The sequence below is a fragment of the Notolepis coatsorum genome (genome assembly GCF_963971535.1).
Source record: "Notolepis coatsorum genome assembly, chromosome: 13".
In the NCBI taxonomy this organism is placed as follows: Eukaryota; Metazoa; Chordata; class Actinopteri; order Aulopiformes; family Paralepididae; genus Notolepis; species Notolepis coatsorum.
Window position 1 is genome coordinate 126,215,808 of NC_140177.1, and position 26,045 is coordinate 126,241,852.

General features: G+C 45.1%; 1 protein-coding gene across 1 annotated transcript in view; it reads right to left on the reverse strand.

Moving 5' to 3' along the window:
• The window catches only part of trim110 (tripartite motif containing 110), a gene marked incomplete at both ends in the record, with an annotated part of 168,268 nt that overhangs the window by 82,633 nt on the left and 59,590 nt on the right, over positions 1-26,045 (reverse strand). The window contains 3 exons of the mRNA XM_084327799.1: positions 2,636-2,658; positions 4,643-4,876; positions 9,790-9,885. Coding sequence (XP_084183925.1) covers positions 2,636-2,658; positions 4,643-4,876; positions 9,790-9,885 — 353 coding nt within the window. The remainder of the gene's footprint in view (positions 1-2,635; positions 2,659-4,642; positions 4,877-9,789; positions 9,886-26,045) is intronic.

Consider the following 26,045-nt stretch of genomic DNA (forward strand, 5'->3'; position numbering starts at 1 on the left):
AATGATTCTCTTGATTGTGCCTTTGTGTCAGGCCCGGTGGTGAAACCAAAGTTGACATGCGTGCCGGATATGCATGTGGCAGGAGATGATCTGGCAGCGCAGTGTCTCAAGGTCTTCCCAGCCTGTACGGTGGCTGAGGCCACGAACGAATTGGAGGATGAGTGTGGGAAGGATGCTATGAGAGATGCTGTTGATTCATGTGACACCGTTCTAGTTGAAGAGGCTACAAGGCCTGGCTTAGGCTGCCAGCCTTCCCACAGTAGCTCTATTGTCCCTGATGTTTCACTTGTGGGCAGGGATGGTCCCAGTATGTCAGTTGATGATTCTGACATTGATTCACGTGTCCACACTGATTCTCTGCCATGCACTAGGTGTGATAGTCAACCTAGTTACCTGTGTCCTGTGGAGCAGGAGCCGCCTTCGCGACCTGGTCTGATGAGTGGCAACCATTTTGATCAGGACAATGTTATTTTGTGTGACGCCATTTTGGATGGTATTCCAGATGCTTTTGTGACTGATGTATTGCCATGTTCCAGGGACAGTGGGGCTGTACCTGAGGCGGTGCATCCTACTCTGGATGTTCACGGTTTGCAGTATCCTGAACTGCCAGTGCCAGGTGGGATGGATATGGGCGCTGTGGTGATATCAGAGATCTATGGTTTTCTTTTTTCTGTGTTCTGTCCTGTTGAGCGCAGTGAGCTTAGCTCTCATATTGATTTTGGTTTGCAGTCTATTTTTGACAGGTCGGTATCGGTGGAGGGGCCTGTTGAAATGGAGCTCATATATCATAAGGTCTTGGTTTGTCGATGGGGTCCTAAGTCTTACGCCTCAGTGGAGGAGGAGCCTGCCCCACTCCAGCCATATACCGCAGTGGAGGAACCTTTTGTGAGGTCTAGCCCGAGAGTCGGGACAGGGTTGTTTTTTGTTTTACACAGCATTGGCGAATGTTCCACAGTGGGGAGCATGCGACACGGTTGATGGTCGTGTTCGACAGGGGCCGGCCCGTTATCGCTGTTGTGGTAGTGGTCCTGACAACTAATGGGTCACAATATTTTTTGTTTACGGGTTTGATGTGTAGTGGTTGCCTTTTGGGCAACCATTTTGGTGGGGGAGGTGTTATGTACCATGAGCTTGATCACACCTGTGTCACTGTGCATGCAGGTGAGGGCTGCTAATTAGCTGATTGCTGCTGATTGGATACCTGCTGGCAGGTTAAAGCCAGTCCCTCAGTCACACATGCAGCCTGACGGTTGCTAGAGGAGAGTGTGGACACAGAGTCTTTTCACGTTCCACCATTCTTTGATCTTTACTTTGTACTAGTATTCATTGTTAGAGTAGTCTTTTGGTTTAAACACAGGCTTTGGTGTCTGTTTGCACTTATGTTGCGTCCCTTTGAGCCAGGGTCGTAACACACACACTCTTAGCTGTCCATCGTGTTCGATGACGACGCTTGCTCCAGGGATGGGGTGAGGGGGGGGGGGGGGTAGCGACGCTGCCGCTGGTGCCACTTCTCATGGGCGTTGAGTCCGATCCTTGAGCCGCACACCCGTCCACAGATGGCGCAAGGGAAGCCAGATACCTGGGGGATGCCAGCCGCCCGCTGGTGTCGTTGCGTGCGCCTCTCAGATCTTCGGTCTTGGTTTGTTTGGTGTATTTGGGAAACTGCAGTGGCACAAGTGACTTGCCAGGCTGATCTGTCGAGTGCCAGAGTTTCAAGCTGCGTGATGTTTGCACACTTTAGGAGGTCCCTGGTGTAGTCCTTAAAGCGTCTCTTTTGGCCTCCAGCAGCCCGCTTTGCTCCTCTCAGTTGGCCGTAGAGGACTTGGCGGGGCAGGCGGTGGTCAGGCATACGTATGGTGTGCCCTATCCAACGAAGATGTTTTTTGGCCACAGATTGAGTTGGTGTTGTTGAGGATGTCTGTGTGGGGGACTCGATCTTCCCAGGTCAGGCCGAGGATCCTTTGGAGGCAACGGATGTGGAAAGCATCCAGGTTGGTGATGTGCCGGCGGTATGGGGTCCAGGATTCTGCTCCATAGAGCAGAGTGGAGAGACATACTGCGTTGTAAACGGCAACCTTGCTGCTGATCTTCAGGTTTCGGTTTTCAAAAACCCTGCTGCGTAGGCGTCAAAAGGATAATGCTGCTTTATTGATACGTGTGTGTATCTCCGCGTCAAGGGAGCAGCATGAGGACAGAGTGGAGCCGAGGTAGGTGAAATGATCCACTATTTTAAGTGGAACACCTTTTTTTGTGAAAACTGGGAGGTGTAGAGGTTCGGGAAGTGAGTTGGGACATGACTTCGGTTTTTTGTATGTTGACCTGGAGGCCGAAGGATTGGTACAGGCTGGATATGGTGTCGAGAGCATGCTGCATAGACTCTGGACTGTGAGCTAAGATGGCACAGTCATCAGCGTACTGTAGCTCACATACTCACACACACACACACACACACACACACACACACACACACACACACACACACACACACACACACACACACACACACACACACACACACACACACACACACACACACACACACACACACACACACACACACACACACACACACACACACACATACACAACAGAGAACCTTGTGACGTCAAGCAGCATTGATTTGCTGTGGACTTACTTGGAGTCGTCCGATTGAAAGGCCTGTTGAGAGACAGGAAAGAGTCAAGGACTGACTGAAAGAAACATGGCTGACACATAATTAATCACAACACAAAGCCCTTAATACTTTAGAAATCCCACATGAACGTCCCCTGTGTGTATCTGGTCAGATGGACGGCAAAGTAAACAGATTAGCGTAGCTTTAAAACCCTCACTCCATTAGGAGGGTGAGAGGAGGATAGACACAATACAGGTTCAACAGAAAAAGGCCAAAATATCACATCACCTTATGGCTCTTAGTTTGACGGTGTATGTTTTTCAGTATGAATTACAGTGTGGTGTGTTGTTTTATGTTTTTATCTTGTATTAACATTTTCTTGATGCCATTGTGGTCTATTTTCCTTTACATTTTTTATTTACCACTGCAAAGAGGTATATATATATATTTCTTTTGATGACATTACATTTGATTACATGGTCCTGTAAAAAGCCATACCTTTGCGTGGATCCATGATGGAATACCTTATTTGGTAAACCTCCCTTCCCTCATGTTAGCTGTGATTTATGATTCTTTATAGCCACACCACCCCATTCTCTTCTTTATTTAAAGGAACATTTTGGGAAATCAGCTTACCGTCTTCTCCAGAGAGAGACAAGAAGATAGATACCAGTTTCCTCTCTGTGCGTTCAGTAGAAAGCTATCTGGCTGCATATTAGCATAGCTTAGCACAATGAATGGAGGCGGACATGACCGGTTAGCCTAGGCATTGTCCAACTAACACCTCTCCCGATTTAGGGCGGAACGGACTCTAACTTCTAACCGCGTGGAAGTCCGCGTCGCTCACCGGTGTCACACAAAAGGCTGCTCGGCGTGTTGGTTGACATCGACCTGCATTAAATGTGACACCGATCTGCATTTTACTCTGAACACTCACTCCGTGCCAAGAGAGAGCAGGGCCGGATCATGGTTCTATGGGTAGGATTGGTCCGGTAAAGACTTTGTCAGGTATAGATGACGCTAAATTTAGTTTTACTATCGCTAATCGTTATCCATTCCAATTCATATACATTTGGACCATGTCTTTTTCTGAAGAAACTTGAGAAGTTTGAATGGCTTTTCTAAACGAAGTGTGTAAAACTGCCAGTTTTATTTCTAAATCTTGGAAACGGAGATAAACAAGACTCTTTATTTTGACATTGGTGGACGACACCGTGACGGGGTCATCCCTATGTTTATGTTCTCCGGGTTCTATGTTCCCCGGGTTCTATGTTCCCCGCAACATAGGACCCGGGGAACATAGAACCCTTTTTATCTCGACCGGGGAACATAGAACCCGGGGAACATAGAACCCGGGGAACATAGACATGCTCCCCGCCGTGACAGAGAGTGTAAACACCGCGCACGGATTGTGGGAAATGTTGTAAACTGGCACGAGATATGTAGGAAAGAAATGTAGGAAATCGGTATGCGGTGGTGGTGGTACGCGCGACTATGAAACCTCAAACGACTGCGGACGTGCCGTGCGGAGTCCGGTCCGCTCACAGTACACCCGACTCTGAGGGAGCCTTTACAGTTCTACCCAGAGGTGTAAAGTACTTGAGTAAGTGTGTTTTTAGCCAGATACTCTGACTTTTACTTGAGTAAAAGTACTTACCGTCTTCTCCAGAGAGAAACAAGAAGATAGATACCAGTTTCCTCTCTGTGCGTTCAGTAGAAAGCTATCTGGCTGCATGTTAGCCTAGCTTAGCACAATGAATGGAAGCGGACATAACCTTCCCGAAGGCTAACTGGTCATGTCTACTTCCATTCATTGTGCTAAGCTAGGCTAACATGCAGCCAGATAGACTTCTACTGAACGCACAGAGAGGAAACTGGTATCTATCGTCTCTCTCTGGAGAAGACGATAAGCTAATTTTCCAAAATGTTAGCGTGTTCTTTTAAGTATAATTTCTGGGTACTTTACACCCCTTTTACCCCCCCCCCCCCCCCCACCCCCCGCCCACTCCTCCGCGGTGGACGTGGTACCCAGATGAGCAGGAAGGGGTCCTTCTCTCCCAGCAGGGAGGCCAGGTAGTGCTGGATGCCCTGTGTGTGGCTCAGGTCGCCCCGCATCCTGGAGCAGTCCTCCTGGAGGTGCTGCACAGCCTGGTGCTTCTCCCTCAGGGTGGTCTCCCTCAGGGACGCCACCAGGCTCTCCACCTGGGCCTGCAGGCCCGAGCCCAGGCGCTCCAGCTGGGCCACGTCCGCCTCCGACGACTCCTGCAACCAGGGGAGTGGGGGGGGGGGGGGGGGGTGATGGAGCTTCTGGTTAACCGTCTGTAGTGTGATAGTAAAGGGTGTGGTAGTGAACAGGTTTTTAACCGTTATCGTGTGGCAATGAAAGGGTTAACCTTCTGTGTTGTCGAAGTGAAAGGGTTAACCATTTAGTAATGCGGTAGTGAAAGGGTTATTGGTTAACTCTTTCTGCGCCAAAAACGTAATATCTCGTGTTTCGTCGCCAACGCTTGAGCGTCAAAAACGAGATATCTCGTTGTTAGTTCCTTTGATCTTTTTCCTTAAATCCCCATTCTAAACACTCGCTCGGAGCTCCCTGGGTCTCCCTGGCACAGCTGCCTACGTTTGAATTGCAATGACGATCGAATCCCGCCAGGTGGCAGTATCGCCTACCTTTTGAACTGGGGATATCAGTTGTCTTCCAGTACTGACTTACCTTCGGCTGCTTCCGAACCTAAAACATGCTTCTGTACCGATCACAGTGTCATATTTTACAGGACCTAAAACATGCTTTTGGTAACGATCGCAGTTTCGAGTTAAAACTACCTGATGATTTTGTGAAGACACATACAGTATGTATATGGCAGACCTGGGCAATTACGGCCCACGGGCCACTTCCGGCCCTTTGGGCGTCCGTGTCCGGCCCGCGGTACATTTTTACAATGGGAGATAATGAATATTGAGCAGAATTAAGTTCAAGTTATCATTGGTTCGGCCCTCCAACACAGTTCAGGTTTCTCATGTGGCCCCTTGTAAAAGTGAATTGCCCACCCCTGGTATATGGTATATACCTTTGATTTGGAAGTTTTTTTTTTTTTTTTATCCACTTTTTCTCCCATTTTTCTATATTTTCTCCCATCCCAATTTCGTATCATCCAATTCAACCCTCCCCTGTCACGAACGCTGTTTCTTGCCTCCCACAAGCCGGCTGCAATGTGGACTAAGTCATACATAGCACAAGTCCCCTCCGGTACTTGAGGTAACAGCAGTCGCATCTTTTCACCTGCGCAGCTCGATCTCTCAGTGTCGAGGAGTAACGCGTGGGAGGCTCACGCTGCCCCCGACACTTCCTGATTCTACTGCGCAGGCGCACCAACCGACTTGTAGGAGTCGCTTGTCCACAACGCCCGATCCCCACCCATCAGTTTTCCCTCCCCGTAATACGGCCAATGTGTATTACTGCGGACGACCAGCTAAACTGAAAACAATGTGGAGAGCTGGATTCGAACACGCGAATCCTAGCGTCTCCACACTGGTGGCGAGTGCCTTGCCCACTACACCACCTAGCCGCCCTGATTTGGAAGTATTTGGAGTTTCAGGCGAGCAACCCGAACGATTTGGGCATAATGCATATAACGCGTCATGTGACGGTCCCAGGTTGAGCCCTGCCTGGGGCAGTGAGGACAATGTGAACAGTCTCCTGCCGCCATCTAGCGGGCACCGCCAGATGGTGCAGTTCATTATTTTGATGTGGTTAAATGTAAATGAATTGATTTCCTCGTTCATGTTGTCCTGGGCTCTTCCTTCCCTTGTTTGATGTCGTCCTCCTGTCTGGTTGTTTGTATTTGTGATATTGCTTTTTGTGTCTAGTTTGGTGTTTATTTGATTCTGTGTTTTGGCCTGGCCTTGCCAGGTGTTGCTAATTATAATTAGTCTTTGTATTTAAGTGTGGGTCTGTCCTCACTTCCTTGTGGCGTCATTACCTCGTTTACCCCTGTACCTGTCGTGTCTCTGCCTACGTCGTCTTTGCCCTTTTGTTGTTTTGAGTCAAAGTAAGTGTTTGTTAGTATTCCGTTTTTGTGCACTTTGATTTTCGTGTACCCAGTTCGTTTTCCTCCGTGCCAGCTCGGCTGCGTCTTCTCTATTGTTTTGCTTTGTAACGTGCTTAGTCGGATTTCACGCCGTCTTTATGTTTGGTTTATTATTCAGTTTCTTTACTTTGTATTTTGGTCTGATGACCTATTATCGCTCTCGTGTTCTACAATAAAGGAACACAACGTTTGAGAAGAGCAACTACCGTCTCCGTTTCCTCCTGTCATTCCGCATATTGGGTTCTCCTCTCCTTCCCTCGCCTCCTAATCCTAACAGCGTCATATCTCGCGATCTATGAAAAAAGACTGGATTATTTTGGAAAGGTGCGATCTTTAGCATTGAATAGTGCACAAACTACAGTATGTAGAAATTAACTCATTGTCAGTGTTGGACTATGAACAATGCCTGTCAAATGAGCCATACTATTGTCTCCATAGCTATAATACAGAACACACGATGGGTCCGCAAACATCGCTAAAATGGTCAATAACGCTGGCGCCATTGAGTAGAGATGAGAAAACAGCATGGCGGTCAATGAGTTAAGAGCAGTAAACGCTTTTATCCAAGGTGCTTTACAATTTGTTCCTCACATTTTACCCATTCACTCACACAGGCACACATCGACGGCGGAGGGAACGATGCAAGGTGCCGACCTGCTCATCGGGAGCAATTTGAACGCTAAAAGATCCATTGACCACTAAAAGTTATGTTAAAGTGGTATGTGGTCCAGTTAATGCTGCTCTGATTACATCCTCTTTTTTTTTGACAAAATATTTTTATTTTCTTTCTTCAAACATGAAACAACAACAACAAGAATATCACAGTACAATAATAATAATAATAATACATAAAAAGATAACATAAGACTTCAACTTAACACATCATGACAAGACACTAATTGATCGGTACCGGGGGCCCGAACCGGGGCCCCACCCCACCCCGAGCCCATGACCATCCGGTCCCAACCTATAGGGGACCCAGGACATACATGTAATCAATTATAATAAGAAAATAAAAACAACAACATACATGAACACTCGCTCGTTCTCCCCCAACCCACACCCCCCCCCCCCGCTCACCCCAGGACCTTAACATGAGTGATTAATATAATACCTTATTCGATACTCCCGTTGCCATAACTCAATAATCCACATGATTTGGGCGTATATTAGTATTATACAAACCGGAACTGGATCGCATCGATCCACATCACATAACTGGGATCTGTTTGCTCCACTCTCATCGCCCAACGGTACGAGGAGACTGACGTGAGTTTCAGCGTTTTTCTTTATAATTTTCGATACAAACTGCTCTGATCTATATATCACCCATACTACATAAATCATTTAACGTCTGTCACGGAATTATAAACGACCCCCCCCCCCCCCTCCGTTCACCCGCGGATGATCAGTCATAACGTTTAGGACCATGTACGGTTGAAATTTTTTATATAGCGTTGATCGGTATCAAACGGCATTTGATAATCTAATATATGCATTTATGTCTATATCTCACGTTCTAGGAAATACTGCAATACGATAAAAACATATTTATACTCTAGATGGTATTTTCGTATGAATGTGTGAATGAAAAAGTTAAATGTTCCTACATCCTGAACGATAGCTAATCGATGTTGAATGGGCCATAGTAATGTCAATTTAGCAATACAATTAAAAAAGTTATAGCCCTGCAAAGAAGGTGAACATCTCCATAGACTTACAGTACTGGCAGAGAATGGTTTAGGATGATCAAAGTGGTGGCAGAGAATGTGTTAACACCTAACACGTGCAGTGGATATCTCTAGATAAATTACATCAAGATAGGTGAGAATCCATACCTTGGGGCATAATTTATCTGGTTGTATCCAGCGTGAAGCAATCCATTTTTTGGCAGCTGTAAGGCCGGCCAAAATGAGTCTCTTTACATGTACAGAGGTCGGCAATTGAGAAACATCATTTAACAATAATATAGAAGGCAGGGTCGATATGGTCAAAGAGAAAAGCTCTGATAGCTGAGAGGTAACATTTTCCCAGAATATCTCAACAGGAGGGCATTCCCAGTACATATGCATATATGTTCCAATGACACCGTTTGGACATAAGGTACATCGAGAGTCAGGTCTGAGACCCATTAGGTTCAATCGCCTAGGGGTCAAATAAGTCCTATGAACAAAATTTTGATGAATCTGTTGGTGATCTGGGTTGCGTGATGATAGCCGATGGAACGCCATGAGCCCTCAGAGCTGCTCTTATTTGTAAATAAAAGAAAAAGGAGGTTCCGGGTAGATCATATCCATTGGATAGATCTTGGAAAGATCGGCGAACAGAGTTATCGAAGATGTCCTCCAGCGTATGGATGCCTTTCTTTTCCCATCTAGGGTACCTAATAGGTTGTTGTCCAATAAGGAGTAAATTGTTATTAAATAGAGGGGAATGCGTGTGCCATTTATGGCAGTTAGTGCACGCTTTCTGGGTGTCACGCCAAATCTGGATTACATGTGTGATAAGAGGGCCAAATCGTAATTTGCATTGCTTAATTGAAATGTTGGTATACACAATATCCTGAAGTCTATAAGGGGTCACTATCTTCTCCTCCAATGGTCGCCAGGACACGGCTGCTTGAGCGTCAAACCAAGTGATCAGAGGTCTCAAAGAGAAAGCTTGAAAATAATATTTGAAGTCTGGAAATGCTAAACCCCTGTCGAGTTTACTCCTCTGTGCAGTGGATCTCTTTAAGCGTGGGCGTTTGTTGTTCCAGACGAATTTATATGCAGCAGAGTGCAGTTTTTGCCAGTAACCAACAGGAGGAGGTAACGGTAGCATGGAGCTGATAAAGTTAATTCTTGATTACGTCCTCTTGAAGTTGACAGGCTTCAAATGTAAAAGTATTATAATCATTTTTGCCATGTTTTCTATCCAAAATATTTTTCTTCAAAGTAACTAGTAACTGATGGTTTCAGATAAATGTAGTAAAAAGTATAATATTTCCTTTGAAATGTAGTGGAGTAATAAAGTATAGAGTTCCCTACTATTAAAATTGTACGTAAAGTACAAGTAGCTCAAAATACAGTACAGTTCCCTACTCACGGCCATGGTGCGGTTGTTCTTCTGGTGTTCCTTCAGGATCCGCTCTCCCTCCCTCAGCTTCTCCTCCGCCCTCTGGAGTAGCATCTGGAGAATGACCTGTGCAACACCACACACACACACACACACACACACACACACACACACACACACACACACACACACACACACACACACACACACACACACACACACACACACACACACACACACACACACACACACACACACACACACACACACACACACACACACACACACACACACACACACACCAGTGGAGGCTGCTGACCAAATTTTTAGGTGAAGCACAAATTATTATATTATATTATATATTAAATTATATTTTTTAAACATCCCCAACGCTGCAACACCCCCATTCCTCCCAGGTGTCAGGCTCCTCATTCGCTTCCATTCATTTTGGGGACCATGTTTAAATATCATACTTGTCATACTGAAGTATAAACAAACTATACTGCTGTGACGATTTCAATAACACAGACCATTCTGAGTCAATGGTATGCAAAACTGTACATTGGAATATCTAACATGTATTTACCACCTTCCTCTGCACGAGGCCACAGATGGGTTTTATGTAACACAAGGACAATGAATGAATGAATGAATGAATGAATGAATGAATGAATGAATGAATGAATGAATGAATGAATGAATGAATGAATGAGAGAGAGACAGAGAGAGACCACGGCGGGTTTATATTAACACAACAGAACTGAATGAGAGAGAGAGACAGAGAGAGACCACGGCGGGTTTATATTAACACAACAGAACTGAATGAGAGAGAGAGAGAGAGTGTGTGTGTGTGTGTGTGTGTGTGTGTGTGTGTGTGTGTGTGTGTGTGTGTGTGTGTGTAATAACAAGCATACTATAATCACAGGTGTATTATGGTGCAGTGCAGGGTCCATGTGTGTGGCTTGTGTCCAATAACAATAGTCCATGTATCTTTTGTGTGTGTGTAGCAGAGTGAAGTTGTTATGCTAGATTATGGACAGAAACTGTTATCTTTCATCTTAAATAAGTAGGTCAAGACGGAAACACTCTTATTTTGAAGGAACAAAGTGGACCGAGCTCACTCTAGTGTTTTGGAGGGGTGGCTTGGTTACTAGTTTATATTCATTTCCTCATATTGAGTTATTGATTCTCCAAACGAAATCCCTTTTGGTCTTTTATAATGGGTTTAGAGAGGATAGGGCATCTTTCCAGTTGAGTATTTGTTGTATTGTAAATACTTTCAACCAATGTACATAATGGTTTAGCCGGTTCGTCGGCAAGAGAACGCCGGCGGAAATGATCGCTCTCTTTGAGTTCTAACGTGAAAGAGAACGAGGTATGCACGTTCGGTTACCTAATATCTGGTTTAATTGTTATGTATAACTTGTAAAATTGATTTATGTTTTGGTTTTGGTACTGAAATTGTCCTGTGTGTGATGACATTAATTCGCCCTGTGTAAAACAGCCATAGTACCGTTGTGTGCTAACTCGTATTCTGTTTGGCAATAACAGGTGGACTACACGGTGATGACGGTAGCTCACGCCATGTTTTGTGTGTGCTGTTTTGGTTTGATAACAGGTATGAACCGTTGTTTTTGTATTTCGGTTTAATTAATGCTTACACACTGTCTTTCATTTCATCTTATTTCATATGTTTTTGCTGAAGTTGACTTGTATTGAGTTACATGTATTTGATAGTAGCTAACAATTGTTGTAACTGTGGATGGCGCACTGTTTTGAACGTGCGCGGCTCTCTTTGAGTTCTAACGTGAAAGAGAACGAGGTGGACTACACGGTGATGACGGTAGCTCACGCCATGTTTTGTGTGTGCTGTTTTGGTTTGATAACAGGAGATCACCAATAAAACCAACCATCAATTGAGTACCGTTGTCGGAGTCTACTTCTACCTCACACCAGACACAACGCAGATTGGATCACGCTACAAACTGGTGCCGAGACAATCCGGATCAACTGGTCAGCGGAAGCCGACCACCGGTGTTGCTGGAGAGACGTGGAGGCTTCATGTGCGGCCTAGACGCGTGGATGCTGCCGGCGCGGCCTGGTCACGGGGACGCTGCATTCGCCGTCTGTTCCTGAGGAGGCTGGAGAGCACTGAATCCTTTGAAAAAGATATGGTCTCTCATCAAGTTTATTGATTTTGAGTGTGTTACCTAAAACACGCTGTGAGTATAACGGTAAAAGTACCATTTGATACTGAAAATGACTTTGAACGTAGGAAACACTCCTACAGGGAACTTGACTGTGGGGAGAGGGAGAGGGGTTCTAAGTTACACACCGGTTATGCAGTCTACTCCGGCGAGTCCAGGTGGTTCAGGTTCCTCTAGTCCTGGAAGGGGGAGTGTAGAGGGTCACTCTGAGAGAAATGCTCAATCGTTACTTTTCACCCCGGTTGTTCCCTCACCTGGTGAAATGAACAACACTAGTGTTGAAACATCCCCCAGCCAAATGGCCAATTTGATTAAATCCATTGGGTCAGAAATAGGGGAAGCTATTAGAATGACGTTAATGCAGAACACAACCTTGGGGACTTCACCTGCATTAGCTTCACAAAATCCCCAACAGATGTTCCAACCTGACCAATGTGGGAATACTGTGATTGATGCATCCAAAATGAATCTTGTGTTACGTTCAGATGCAAATGCCCCACCCTATTTTAGAGGGGACAGCACAGATAAGTGCTCTGTTTTTGAGTGGGAGGAACTCATGAGGACGTATATCAGAAAGAAAAATAACTGTACGGGGGCTGAACAAGTTGAGGAGGTTATGAACAAGCTAATGGGGAGGGCCCGGGACGTTACCAAAGTATGGATGCGAAGCAACTCAACTGTCAGTGAGGTGGGTGTTATTTTTAGCATTCTGAGGCAACATTTTGGTGATATTATTCACTCAGATCTTCCATTAGCTGACTTTTATGCAGTCAAAGCATATGCAAGCGAGAATCCTCTTGACTATTGGATTAGGCTTAACAAAGCAGCAGAAGCCACAGAGCAGTGTCTTCTTAGTAAGGGGGAACCTCAGACTAGCCTGAGCCAGCATCTAGTTCTCATGTTCATCCGTAACTGCCCTGATAAGGAGTTGTCCTTAGTGTTCAAAAGTAAGCCATCTCGTGAGTGGACAGCATGTGAGGTGCAGGAACATTTGGATGAATATTTGAGAGAGCATAGAGCGAGTCGAGGTCGGTTGACACAACATGTGGTCGCCATTGAGTCATCACAGGAGAGGGTGGTTGTTAATCACGAACAAAGCGTGTCACCTATTGCTGTCAGTAGTCCAGAGCTAGAGCAGCTGTCGTCTGTATCTGAGAATAACACAATGGATAGAGTTTTGAGAGTGTTAGAAATGGCTTTAGGCAACAACACTCAGTCTGTACAAAATGGCCCTTATGTACAAAATGGCCCTTATGTACAAAATGGCCCCCATAAACAGTTCCCCAAACATTCTCAAGAATGTCAGGTTTGTGGCAGTTTGGAGCACAACACTAGGACGCACTGTAGGACGCACAGGCTGTGTTTCAAGTGTCTGGGACCAGGGCATATTGGTATCTATTGTGGGCAGACCACTCCTAGACAGTCCCCTGGTCAGAGACAGGCTGGTCCTCCTCAGGAAAACTAGACGGCCCCCATTCAAAGGAGGACAATGTGGGCCCCTATGGTTTTTCCTCCAGTTGTAAGGATGATATTCAGACTGTATATACGTCCGTTTGTGAAGCAGCATCCAAAGACAAAACAGTAATTATGCAGAATGTGACCAGAACATCCCAAAGTGACAGTTTATTTTTCACCACTGTATTAACAGGAGACAAGGTTGAGTTACAGGGGATGTTAGATAGTGGATCCATGGCTACTTCTCTGCGCGCCGATGTGGTTCCTCGGCTGAAGGAGGCAGGAGTAGTAACGGGTGATTTGATATCGACTACCAATGTTGTTCTTGTGGGGTGTGGGGGGAAACAGACCGGTGGGAACGTGTGAGCTGAAACTTAAGCTTTACGGTTTTGAATACATAGTACCAGTCCTGATAGTGGAGGGTCAGGTTGATGAGCTCATTATAGGCACCAATGTGATGAAGCCCTTAATCAGACAGTTCAAATCCACGGGGGCCTACTGGCGCATATTGGGAAAAGCTGAGTCACCATGTCAGGACGAAAACAGTCAGTTTATCAGGTTCATGGCCAACCTTGAGAGATGGAGGGGGGAGGAAATTCCTGACAAAGTGGGAACAGTCAAGTTGAAACAGGCCGTGACACACTGAACCTATGAGTGAGCATCTAGTGTGGGGTCGTCTCCCACCCCGGACAAAACTTTCTATGGGAAGTACTGTTATTGTTGAGCCCAGCGCCTCTCGTTGTGTGCACCGTAACATACTAGTTGGCAGGGTAGTTACACCTCTCTGGGGGGATGGGTGGCTTCCTGTCAAGATTATAAATCCGACTACCAAAGCTATCACTTTGAGAAGGAATGCGAAAGTGGCTGACGTGTATCCATGCATTGCATTAGAAGATTTTGACAGTGATAGGAACACGTCAGTCCACCAGAATGCCGGTAGAGTGAGTAGTGGCAGCTCTCACGGCAGTCTTACAGCTAGGAGTTGTGCTAGCAACAATGTAGCTAGGGGGAATGATAGACTGGCTAGTCTAGGGCTCCAGAACCTGTCAGTTGATGACTGTCAGGTCTCACCAGTCTGGAAGGATAGACTGACTGACCTAATTGAGAACTATGAGGATGTGTTTTCTAGACATCGGTTGGATTGTGGTGAGGCTAGTGGCTTCTGTCATCGTATCCGACTGACTGACGATCGGCCCTTTCGGTTACCTTACCGGAGGCTCTCCCCCGCCCATTACCAAAAGTTGAGAGAGACTCTGAACGAGATGGAGGACAGGGAGATAATTAGGAAGTCGAGTAGCGAGTATGCATCCCCACTTGTTCTTTGTTGGAAAAAGAATGGTGACTTGAGACTGTGCACAGATTTCAGGTGGTTAAATGCTCGCACAATGAAAGATGCACATCCATTACCTCATCAAGCAGATGTACTTGCAGCGTTGGGAGGCAATGCCTTTTTCAGTTCTATGGATTTGACATCCGGATATTACAATGTCCCACTGCATGAGGATGATAAGAAATACACTGCTTTCTCCTCTCCTCTCGGTTTACATGAATATAACCGTATGCCCCAGGGGCTTTGTAACAGTCCAGCTACGTTCATGAGAATGATGCTCACAATCTTTGGTGATCAGAACTCACTGAGTCTTCTCTGTTATTTAGATGACCTTCTGGTCTTTGGCAAGTCTGAAGAAGAGAGCTTGCAGAGGCTAGAGATGGTATTTCAGCGTTTACGAGAACACAACCTGAAGTTGTCTCCATCTAAGTGTCAGTTTCTGAGAAAGTCACTGAAGTTTTTGGGACATATTGTTTCTCGGGAAGGGATAGCCACGGACTCTGAGAAGGTGCAGGCTATAGTGGGTGTGACGGAGAGCGATATCATGGAGTCGGATGGTGTCACCCCGTCTGCCAATAAGATCCGGTCATTCTTAGGAATGGTGGTGTATTATCAACATTACATTGAGAACTGCTCTGTAGTTGCAAGACCACTGTTTCAGCTGACCACGGGTGTGAAAAAGCCACGGAGAGGCAAAGTTAAAGGGAAGAGAGCTCCCCCCCTTCGTAAGCTTAGTGCAGCAGACTGGACTGTGGAGTGTAGGGAGGCCTTTGAGGCGTTAAAAGCCGCATTGGTGGGACAAGCTCTGTTGGCTCACCCTGACTTTTCTCAGCCATTTCTATTGTCGGTAGATGCATCCACTAGTGGACTGGGAGCTGTGCTTTCACAAGTGCAGGAAGGGTGTGGCACAGCCAGGCCCATAGCTTTTGCTAGTAAATCTTTGAATCATGCTCAGTCTAAATATCCAGCTCATAGGCTTGAGTTTCTCGCCATGAAATGGGCTATACACGACAAGTTTAGCCATTGGCTGCGAGGACATAGATTTACAGTGTGGACAGATAATAATCCACTTAAGTACATCCTCACAAAGCCAAAACTTGATGCATGCGAGCAGAGATGGGTGGCTAAGCTGGCACCTTTTGATTTTGACATCCAGTACATTCCTGGGCCTAAGAATACAGTAGCTGATGCACTGAGCAGGGAGCCTTTTACTCGGCCTAGGGTGATGCACAGGCTGACAAGGACCTCGTATGATGTCTTGTTGAGGGAGGCTAAAGGTTTGGAGGTGGATGACGTGCAGAACATGTTCCGTCTTACCTGTGAGGAACCAGAGGTGAGGAGGAAGGGCCTAGGGTTGTCCACCCAGAGTTCCCTTAAGGCCAGTGGTGAGGTGGGTAGTGACAGTGGGAGCATATCCCATGAAGAGGTATCTGCTGTACTCCACACACATCGCTGTTGGGAGGATGGCGCAGCTATGAGAGCAGTCTCTCATGTGCAGCAGTTGGAAAGGTTGGTGTCCATGGGACAGAGTCCATTGCCTGTCCTCACTCATGAGGAATTGTACGACAAGCAGTGCCAGGACCCTGTTACTGGTAGAGTCAAATTCTTTGTAGATAGAGGCCGCCGCCCATCTCGAAGAGAGAGAGTTCATGAGTCAAAAGAAACAAACCGCACACTGAGACAGTGGGGAAAACTCACAAACAAATTAGGAGTGTTGTACCGTGTTTCAAAACACGCTGTGAGTAAGAAGAAGGTCTTTCAATATGTTGTACCGAGCGCTCTGAGAGGACAAGTGCTGAAAGGGGTACATGATGAGGCTGGTCACCAGGGCCAGCAGCGCACATTGTGGCTCACTAGACAACGTTTCTATTGGGATTCCATGGAACAGGATGTCAAAGAATATGTGAGTCATTGTAAGAGATGTGTACTGAGCAAAGCACCTGAGCCTGAGGCTAGAGCTCCGCTGGTATCTATAGTCACCACTGCACCACTGGAGTTGGTGTGTATTGACTTTTGGTCGGCTGAGGATGCCAATAATAAGTCCATTGATGTGCTTGTTATAACTGACCATTTTACCAAACTAGCATGTGCTTACCCGTGTCCCAATCAATCTGCCAAGACAGTGGCCAGGGTGCTCTGGAATAATTTTTTTTCTGTCTATGGTTTTGCAGCCTGCATTCATAGCGACAGAGGGGCCAATTTTGAGAGTGCACTCATAGCAGAAATGCTTCAGATGGCAGGGGTTGAAAAATCCCATACCACGCCATACCATCCTATGGGAAATGGACAGGCAGAACGTCTAAACCGCACTTTAGGTAATATGATCCGTGCTTTGCCACCTCGTTCCAAGGTGAAATGGCCTCAGATGTTGAACACATTGACGTTTGCTTATAACTGCACGGTGCATGAGACCACAGGGCTCCCACCCTTCTTTTTGATGTTTGGCCGCACCCCAAGATTACCTGTCGATGTCATGTTTGAGAGTGTCCTTTTGGATGGAGATACGGTGGATGTGGACAAGTATGTCCAGTCACTGGGAAAGGATCTGAGGGAAGCAATGGCACTTGCTCAAAAGCATGCTGAGAAGCAACAGACCAGGCAAGCTGAGGTGTATAACAGACAGTTAAAGGGACATTCGGTAGAGAAGGGGGATCGGGTCTTACTGGCAAATAAGGGGGAGCGAGGCAAGAAAAAGCTAGCTGACCGCTGGGAGAGTGCTGTCTATACTGTAGTGTGTAAAAACAATGTGCTGAACATATACAGTATCCGTCATCCTGTCACAGGGAGGATTAAGACTGTTCATAGGAATTTGATTATGCCCGTCAATTTCCTGCCTCTGCCGTCATGGGATGAGCCAGAGATTGAGGTGTCTATTCCTGGCACTGTTCCGAGTGAGGAAATGACAGATGATTCTGATCAGGATGAGCTGAGAACTGCCCGGTGGGTTGCTCATCTTCCTGAGTCCAGTGTGGAGGGGGTAGTAGATACCATGACAGGGACGGGTATATCAGAGCCAGCAGAGATGCAGGTGGGAAGTATGGGTAGTGATCAACATCATAGAATTACACTTGAGACACAAAATGGTGGGGAGCAGGAGTGTAAACTGAAGAAACCACGCCACTTTTGGATGGAGGGACCAGATGCAGATGTTGAATCAGAGGAGTCATACTCTGTAATTGTTTGTCAGGATAGTGATCAGTCGTCAGACACGACAACTGTGGAATCATTCACTGGAGACATGATGGCTTCGGAGGAGGCCCCTTGTAGTTCATCCTTACTTGTACCAGTGAGTGAACCTGAATCGGCCATTGTCACTGTCATACCGAGTGTAGTTGGGGTACCTCAAGGGGTTTACACTAGGCTGGGGAGGCTCATCAGGCCAGTTAACAGGCTCATTCAGACGATGGCTGTACAAAGAGTCAGGGCTCTGCTGTCATCTTAAAAGATGACACAATTTTTTTTGTTTTCTTTTGAGTAATTCTTTTTATTACAAACTTTTTTTTTTCTTTTCTTTCTTTGATTTTGCTGTTTGATTTTCTTTGAGTCATACTGGTAGTTATGGTTGTCTATTGCATTAGACATGATTTGGTAATTTTGGTGTATTCCATGGTATAAATATGTACATGGCATGTTTTTTTTCTATGGTTAGATGAGGGATTAGCTACCCTTTATTTTTCCTGATCCTTCATCGGATAGCTTTTGAGCTGGTCAACCTATTTTCTAGGTTTGGAATTAAGGGAATACACCGAGTTACATGTGACGCGTTGACTCATTGTGAAATTTTTTTTATTTTCTATTTCTTTGGTTTATACTTACGCTGTTGAGTTGATTGAAGGGAACAATGTCCATAATCTGGCATAAAACAGTAGGGGTGAATGTAGCAGAGTGAAGTTGTTATGCTAGATTATGGACAGAAACTGTTATCTTTCATCTTAAATAAGTAGGTCAAGACGGAAACACTCTTATTTTGAAGGAACAAAGTGGACCGAGCTCACTCTAGTGTTTTGGAGGGGTGGCTTGGTTACTAGTTTATATTAATTTCCTCATATTGAGTTATTGATTCTCCAAACGAAATCCCTTTTGGTCTTTTATAATGGGTTTAGAGAGGATAGGGCATCTTTCCAGTTGAGTATTTGTTGTATTGTAAATACTTTCAACCAATGTACATAATGGTTTTGCCGGTTCGTCGGCAAGAGAACGCCGGCGGAAATGATCGCTCTCTTTGAGTTCTAACGTGAAAGAGAACGAGGTATGCACGTTCGGTTACCTAATATCTGGTTTAATTGTTATGTATAACTTGTAAAATTGATTTATGTTTTGGTTTTGGTACTGAAATTGTCCTGTGTGTGATGACATTAATTCGCCCTGTGTAAAACAGCCATAGTACCGTTGTGTGCTAACTCGTATTCTGTTTGGCAATAACAGGTGGACTACACGGTGATGACGGTAGCTCACGCCATGTTTTGTGTGTGCTGTTTTGGTTTGATAACAGGTATGAACCGTTGTTTTTGTATTTCGGTTTAATTAATGCTTACACACTGTCTTTCATTTCATCTTATTTCATATGTTTTTGCTGAAGTTGACTTGTATTGAGTTACATGTATTTGATAGTAGCTAACAATTGTTGTAACTGTGGATGGCGCACTGTTTTGAACGTGCGCGGCTCTCTTTGAGTTCTAACGTGAAAGAGAACGAGGTGGACTACACGGTGATGACGGTAGCTCACGCCATGTTTTGTGTGTGCTGTTTTGGTTTGATAACAGGAGATCACCAATAAAACCAACCATCAATTGAGTACCGTTGTCGGAGTCTACTTCTACCTCACACCAGACACAACGCAGATTGGATCACGCTACATGTGCGTGTGTTTAAGACTGTGGTCTTTGATAATGAGAATGTTATAGTTCTTCTTTCTACACATGAATGAATGAATGAATGAATGAATGAATGAATGAATGAATGAATGAATGAATGAATGAATGAATGAATGAATGATGAATGAAAACTTTATTTAACAGATTGCAGAATGGGTACAATACAGTACGGCTCAATACACACAATTGTTAAGGGGATGCAGACCAGAGAAAGACTTTCGTCTTGTTTACATCAATTCAGTGCCACATACACACAGTCCTCATATCCCTCCTAGTCCTAGTTACACACAGTCATCATTATCCCTCCCATACAATACGCACCACACAACAGACTAACTCGTCTTGCTCAATACTTGTTTATGAGTTTTAAGAGACAGCACTGTAATCTCTCTCAACCAAAGCTCTACTAGTTAACAAAGATCTCCACCTTGCTATTGTAGTATTATTGATAACCATAAATCCTAAAATGTTCCTAAAAGAAAAGGTTTAAGCACAGAAGGTCAGAAGACAGCTGTCCTCTGCAAGTCATAAAAGATCACTAGGTTGCAAAAACCCTCAAAGCTACATTCTGCCTGAAACTTGTGTTCAAATAGGTAAGAGAAAAGGATGTCTGTTACCTTGGGTTAAGGAATTCAGTAACTAATCATTATCATGTGTTTAGTCTTATAGTGACTTAGTTCATAGATTGTGTGTGTTTACAGAGACTTGGGCTCACAACAAGGTAGATTTACATACAACTGTTGGCAACAAGAAGACAATAGAGGGAGAGTCACATATCTGTGTTATCTGTTAAACTGGTCCTGTGAGCACGACATGTTGGAACAGCTGCAGAGGAGGGACTAGGATTCACTATTTCAGTAACTCAAGTACACTTTCAAATGTCTGTTTCTATACTTAAATTAGCTTACAATGAACTGAAAATATTCCTGTTATGTTGTGGTAATAATCCTGAATCTAATGATATGAAAAATGCTATGGTTATGATAAAGAATCACGAGTTTTGAAATTAAGCCACTTCTAAAACTAAATTGGAAAATACTTAAAGTGTTGAATACTAACTGTATAAAATAGATAGTGATTTAAGTTAAAAGAATATTATTAGAAATTATAGAAGTGGACTTAATGATAAAAATACTGTGATTCTCATTTAGCAGCAAGAGAAACTACTCAAAACTGATATGTCTGTGTTCATGGAATCAATCTCAATTCGAATATATATATCTTGGGTTTAATAACAAAAGTATTAAGTTAGTTTAGACGGTATCTATTTCTCTGATTTGAAACAAAGTAGAGAGAGTTGGCCCAGACCCGGCGCCATGGGCGGGCATTGGGGGGCCTGGCCCGCCCACTGAGTCAGCTGTGCCCACCCAGAGAAAAAAAAATACATTTTTTTTTTTTTTTTTCAATCAAAGTCGACTATCCAAATGCTTAGTCGGGGACAGCCCTAGTGGGCACTGATGTCAACAACAACACTACTGAAGCTAGCACAGCACTCTGTGAGAATTCGTTTTCTGCCCTCAAGAACATCTTTACAGAACATCGCCTTAGTATGCTTCATCGACGCAAGGCCAATTTAATTCAGTTGGCATTTGAGAAGGACTTAACAAAAAAGTTCAGGAATGAGTTAAGTGGAGGGGCAGTGTTTTAAGAAGATTTCACTCTGTCCCCAAACGATGGTGAGTAGCCTGTGGAGGAATTTTGTTTGCTTTTTTATGCACTTTATTTTTGTCAGTTCAGTTCAGTTTGTCAGTGAATTCAGACGTGTTGAATAAATGGAGACTTTTCAAAGATATAGAATAGAATAGAGTAGAAATGTATTATCCTGAGGGAAATTTGACACTCCAAATCACTCAACATTAAACATTTAGACAGAACAAGTCACGAATAAGAATAACAAAACAAATGGCCTAAGAATAGAATAAAATGAAATAAAATAAAAATAGAATAAAAGATACAGTAAATAAATACAGTAAAAATATACTGAAGTCTACAGTAGGTGTAATATTGCACAGTGCTGTTTAAAAAGTAAGAGTCCAGGAAGATGGTAACTGTCACTCTGTGCTCAGTGATGCAGTGAGGCACAGTGATGCGTTTTATAAAGTCTGATGGCTGTCGGAATGAAGGACTTCCTGTGCCGTTCAGTGCTGCATTTAGGTAGTGTGAGCCTATAACATGCTCCTCCTGTCAGCCAAGTCTGTGTATAGTGGGTGGGAGGGGTTTTCCCTGATGGCCTGGAGCTTAGCAAGGCTCCTCCTCTCCGCCACCCTCGCTAGGGCGTCCAGCTACACCCTAACCACGCTACTGGCCTTCCTGACCATCTTATCCAGCCTGTCTGTGTCCCCTGCTCTCAGTCCGCTGCCCCAGCAGGTCTGTTATATATATCCGTTCAGTCTGTTTTTGTATAAGTGAATGTTCTTAAGATAGAGAAATTTGATTTTTCAATTGCCTCTCTGCTGTTTAGTTCAGCACCGTGGGCAACGCCAAGCAAGCCACAGCGCCGTTGTCCCAGCTGAAATGTATAAAAGGGAACCTGTGTTGAAAAACCATTGTGCCCCCCCGAGAACATTTTATGCCCCCCCACTAATTTGTTTCTGCAGCCTGGTCTGAGTTGGCCTACTGAGGACAACCTTCTATTTCAAATTCAAACTTAGAGAGCCCGTGATTGGAGGAAAACATCTTCTTGACGTCACTCCTGTGACATCACGCAGACACTCATTGATAAAAAGGGGGGTGCTGTGTGTAACTGAGGGGTACAATTCCCTGACTGTATTAATCAAGTATTAGTATCATTAAACTACTACCGTCTTATGTACATTACTGGCCAATACCGTACACAGGTATATGATGAGAACTTCTCCACAATAACACGGTTTCCACACAAATACTCGTTTAGAATATTTATTACATCAAATAGTATTACATTACATTACTTAGTTGCGCTTATAAGGCAAAGAATGTGCGTAGGCAAGTCAATACTGAATATTAGGAATTATCTATGGTACTCTGGAAAGGGGGGTGTACTACCGGTTGTAAGCCAGCAGGGGGAGGCAATGCTCTATACAAAGTCAAGGGTCCACGGAGGCGATATCACCCCTGTGTCAGCGGGGAAAGCAGCAGCTGTAATCCTAGGGTGCGCGCCGCAGATGAAGCCGTGGAGTCTCTGCTCCGACAGAGACGGGCTCGAGTGATGTCCTCACGGGCAGGTGTAGATCCCACAGCAGTGGGGTAGGCGGTTCTCTGCTCCAGCAGCCACAGTCAAAAGCAATAATCCTGCCGGAAGGTGGCTCTGCTGGCGCCGATGTAGATATCCTCCGGTGCGCGGTGGGTCACAGTTGAACTTGACGTTACTATCCTATCAGCACGCGGCAATAAGTGCTCTATGTAGATGCACAATTACCCACTTCACGTGGTCTTTGACTCGTAATGAAGGCCTTTACTAGTAAGGAGTGAACTATACGTTAAACAAACGTAGTAGGATAAACACGACTCTATTTGGGGCAATACGAGCCCTACTCGTCACCGCACGTTGCGTGGTGGGTGAGGCTTTACTTGGTAACTGAACTGAACGAGACTGAACGGGACAAGGGACTAAGAGGAATTCTACATTTCTTGCGCCCTATTTATATGCACGGTGGACAAATAGTGCCGCTCTGCTTTCGGTAGCCGTATTCCTGCGCGGAGCTGGGGCTAGTAAGGGCATGTTCGTCGGCACCATTGAACTTGACTCAAGGGGCCTGTCTGCTGGCGCCAGGTCCTGGTCCAATGAGAGAATGAACTATTATGGGCTGTAGTAACTACTAGGTTAAAGGGATATTCCGTGCATATGTACAAAGAATATACAAGGGATATCAAACGATATACAAATATTATTCAATATATATCAATCAATAAATATATATATTCGGTTTAATCTGACCCTTTGTAACACTGTGACTGTGGGACACACACGAAAACGGAACGGACACAAGAACACACCCACCTTCACACAGAGGACGGCGCGAGCAGAGGAGAACACAGAGAAGGAGAAGAAGCTTTTGGAACGAGAACAGAATCCTTTGTTGTCAGCCAGACAACAAAGACAACCAACAACTCAACAATTCGTTTTTTCTTAGACTAATATTGAGGGCAAGAGGCATAGTGCTTTCGGTACCTTAATATTATAGCACATCTCAGTTGATTGAAACAGATCATTTTTGTATAACTTTGTGGATTTTAATAAACCACTACTTTTGAAATAACTACATTCTCCTCTTTTATTCTCCTGCATAGCTGCCGTCGAACAAGGCCAGTTTCATGGTCTTTTGAAAGTACAAGGGAATTAGGACGGATAGACACAACGCAGAATACCTCAGTAGGCTGGTTCTGGATATCAGAACAGCATTATAGACCCCTTGTGTACTTCAAAGTGGTGCCGTCGACCCATGAACGTGAAACGCTCTTGATTTTGATTTTTTTTACGGCTGAATAAGCACTGGACACCAGGAGCGATCGGCTGCCGGAGAGATTCGAGACGACAGGATCCTGAAAATAGGTGAGTGGACACACACGGGCCGTGATGACTGAACACGGAGAGCGTTCTGTTCGAACTGGGGTTGGCAGAGATGATTACCTCAAACATGTCTCTCGGGGAGGGATATAGTGGGGCGTTGGGGGTGCGTAACTGCGCAGTTATCATATTGATTATTTCAATCGGCCAGCGGGGGCGTTTTTAGTGCGCTTCTCGCGAATTGAAGTGCCGGGCTGCATCATTCGAAATGGCCATTGAATCGTGGTCTCGGTATTCTGGTGTCAAGAGGGCCCGGTGGAGTGTATCCCGTTTAATGGACAGACCTAAGTCGTTTTTTCCGGGAACGTGCACAGATGAGTTGGGGTATTTTTTTCGTGTCTGAACAAGTGGGTGGATTATGGGTCTACGCTTGCTGGATGAAGCAGGTCTCCGCTTGGAGCCGTCTCTCAAACGGCGACAAACGGGGATCTGAACTATCGGCGGGACGTTGTGTCGTTAATACTCTAAATCCAACACTGTTCGGGTCACGTAATCAGAAGATGTGTGTATGGAGGGAGTCGATATGATAATGGGCGTTACGGGTCGCGAGAGGATTTAATGTGGAAATAATATGCAAAGGGTGGCCTCACCGGAGCTTCACGTAGGTTTTTGAAAATATTGTACCAGGCTGGCCGCTCACCATTTCAAATCAACGGGAGGTAGGCTCTCTGGGCAATATCAGCCGAACTGAATGAAGATCGATCCGTGTTGGGGGTCGGTCAAATGGATTAGGAAGAGGCTGACTGGGTTTGTCAACAAAGTGAGATTTGTTGATTACAGAAAACGATAGTCGGCGGAAATCCGTTTTAGGACGTGTAGACTCTGGGCCATATTTCGGTACACGACCGTCGCGGCAAATCGGTGAATAAAAAGTACTTAATAACGATTCGTTTCAATGTGCTGTTTGTAAACTAAACATGCAGTACATATATACGAAACTATTGCTCTTGAGCGCGGTAAAATTGAGCGCTGTTAAGCTATTGAAAAAAGTAACATGAAATGTGAATCTTAACAAAATGGGCGCGCGGGAGCTATGGAAAGAAGTCACATAAGATGTGGATTTGAATGGATGGTTGTATTGTATCAAAGCGAATGTGTTGCACTAATATGTATGTTTGAGCGCTGTTAGAGGTTAGGAATGACTGACAAAACATAAGAGGTTATTGTTGTATTATTATGAAATTTTAATGACCAACAGCCGTGGGGAAATGTAATAGTTGAACGCCGTTTTCTCGGGGGCCGTTGGAACGCAGCAGGCGTTAGCTGCTACATTAGCCGCGGGGGCGTCCGAGGTAAACCAGGGACGGGGCGGCGTGGTGTCGAGTGTGTGAAGTCGATCGGAAGTATCATGGGGACTACTGGGATGTGTACGGTTTCGAATTCGGCATGATTAAGGTCATTGATTAATAAAATAAGGAATCGGATGGAGTGGAGAGTTTGACCCGGAAGTCGTCCTGAGCACTGCTAAAACAATGGCGGTGGGGTCAAGCTAGTGTTTGAGATGGCCTGTATGTTTTTATTTTTTGATTAAATCTGTACACTAGCGCTTATGTTGGGATTAAAGTTGCTCGAGATTATAGGCCACTCATCGTGGCTCGTGGCTATATAGCTGCTTGCTATATGTTACTACATTGTAGGCCGCTCGTCGTAGCTCGCGACTAGCTAGCTGCGTGCTATATGCTATTAGGAGTGTGTTAGGCCGCTATCGTCGTAGCTTAGCGGCTAACTAGCTGCGTGCTAATATGCTACTAGAAGTTTATTCAGTATTGTGGGCCGCTAACGTCGTGGCTGGAGCGGCTAACTATGGAGATGTATTGTGCTAACATTGCGATGTGTCGGCCCGCGCGGCAAAACGGGACAATGTGCCGTTTGGG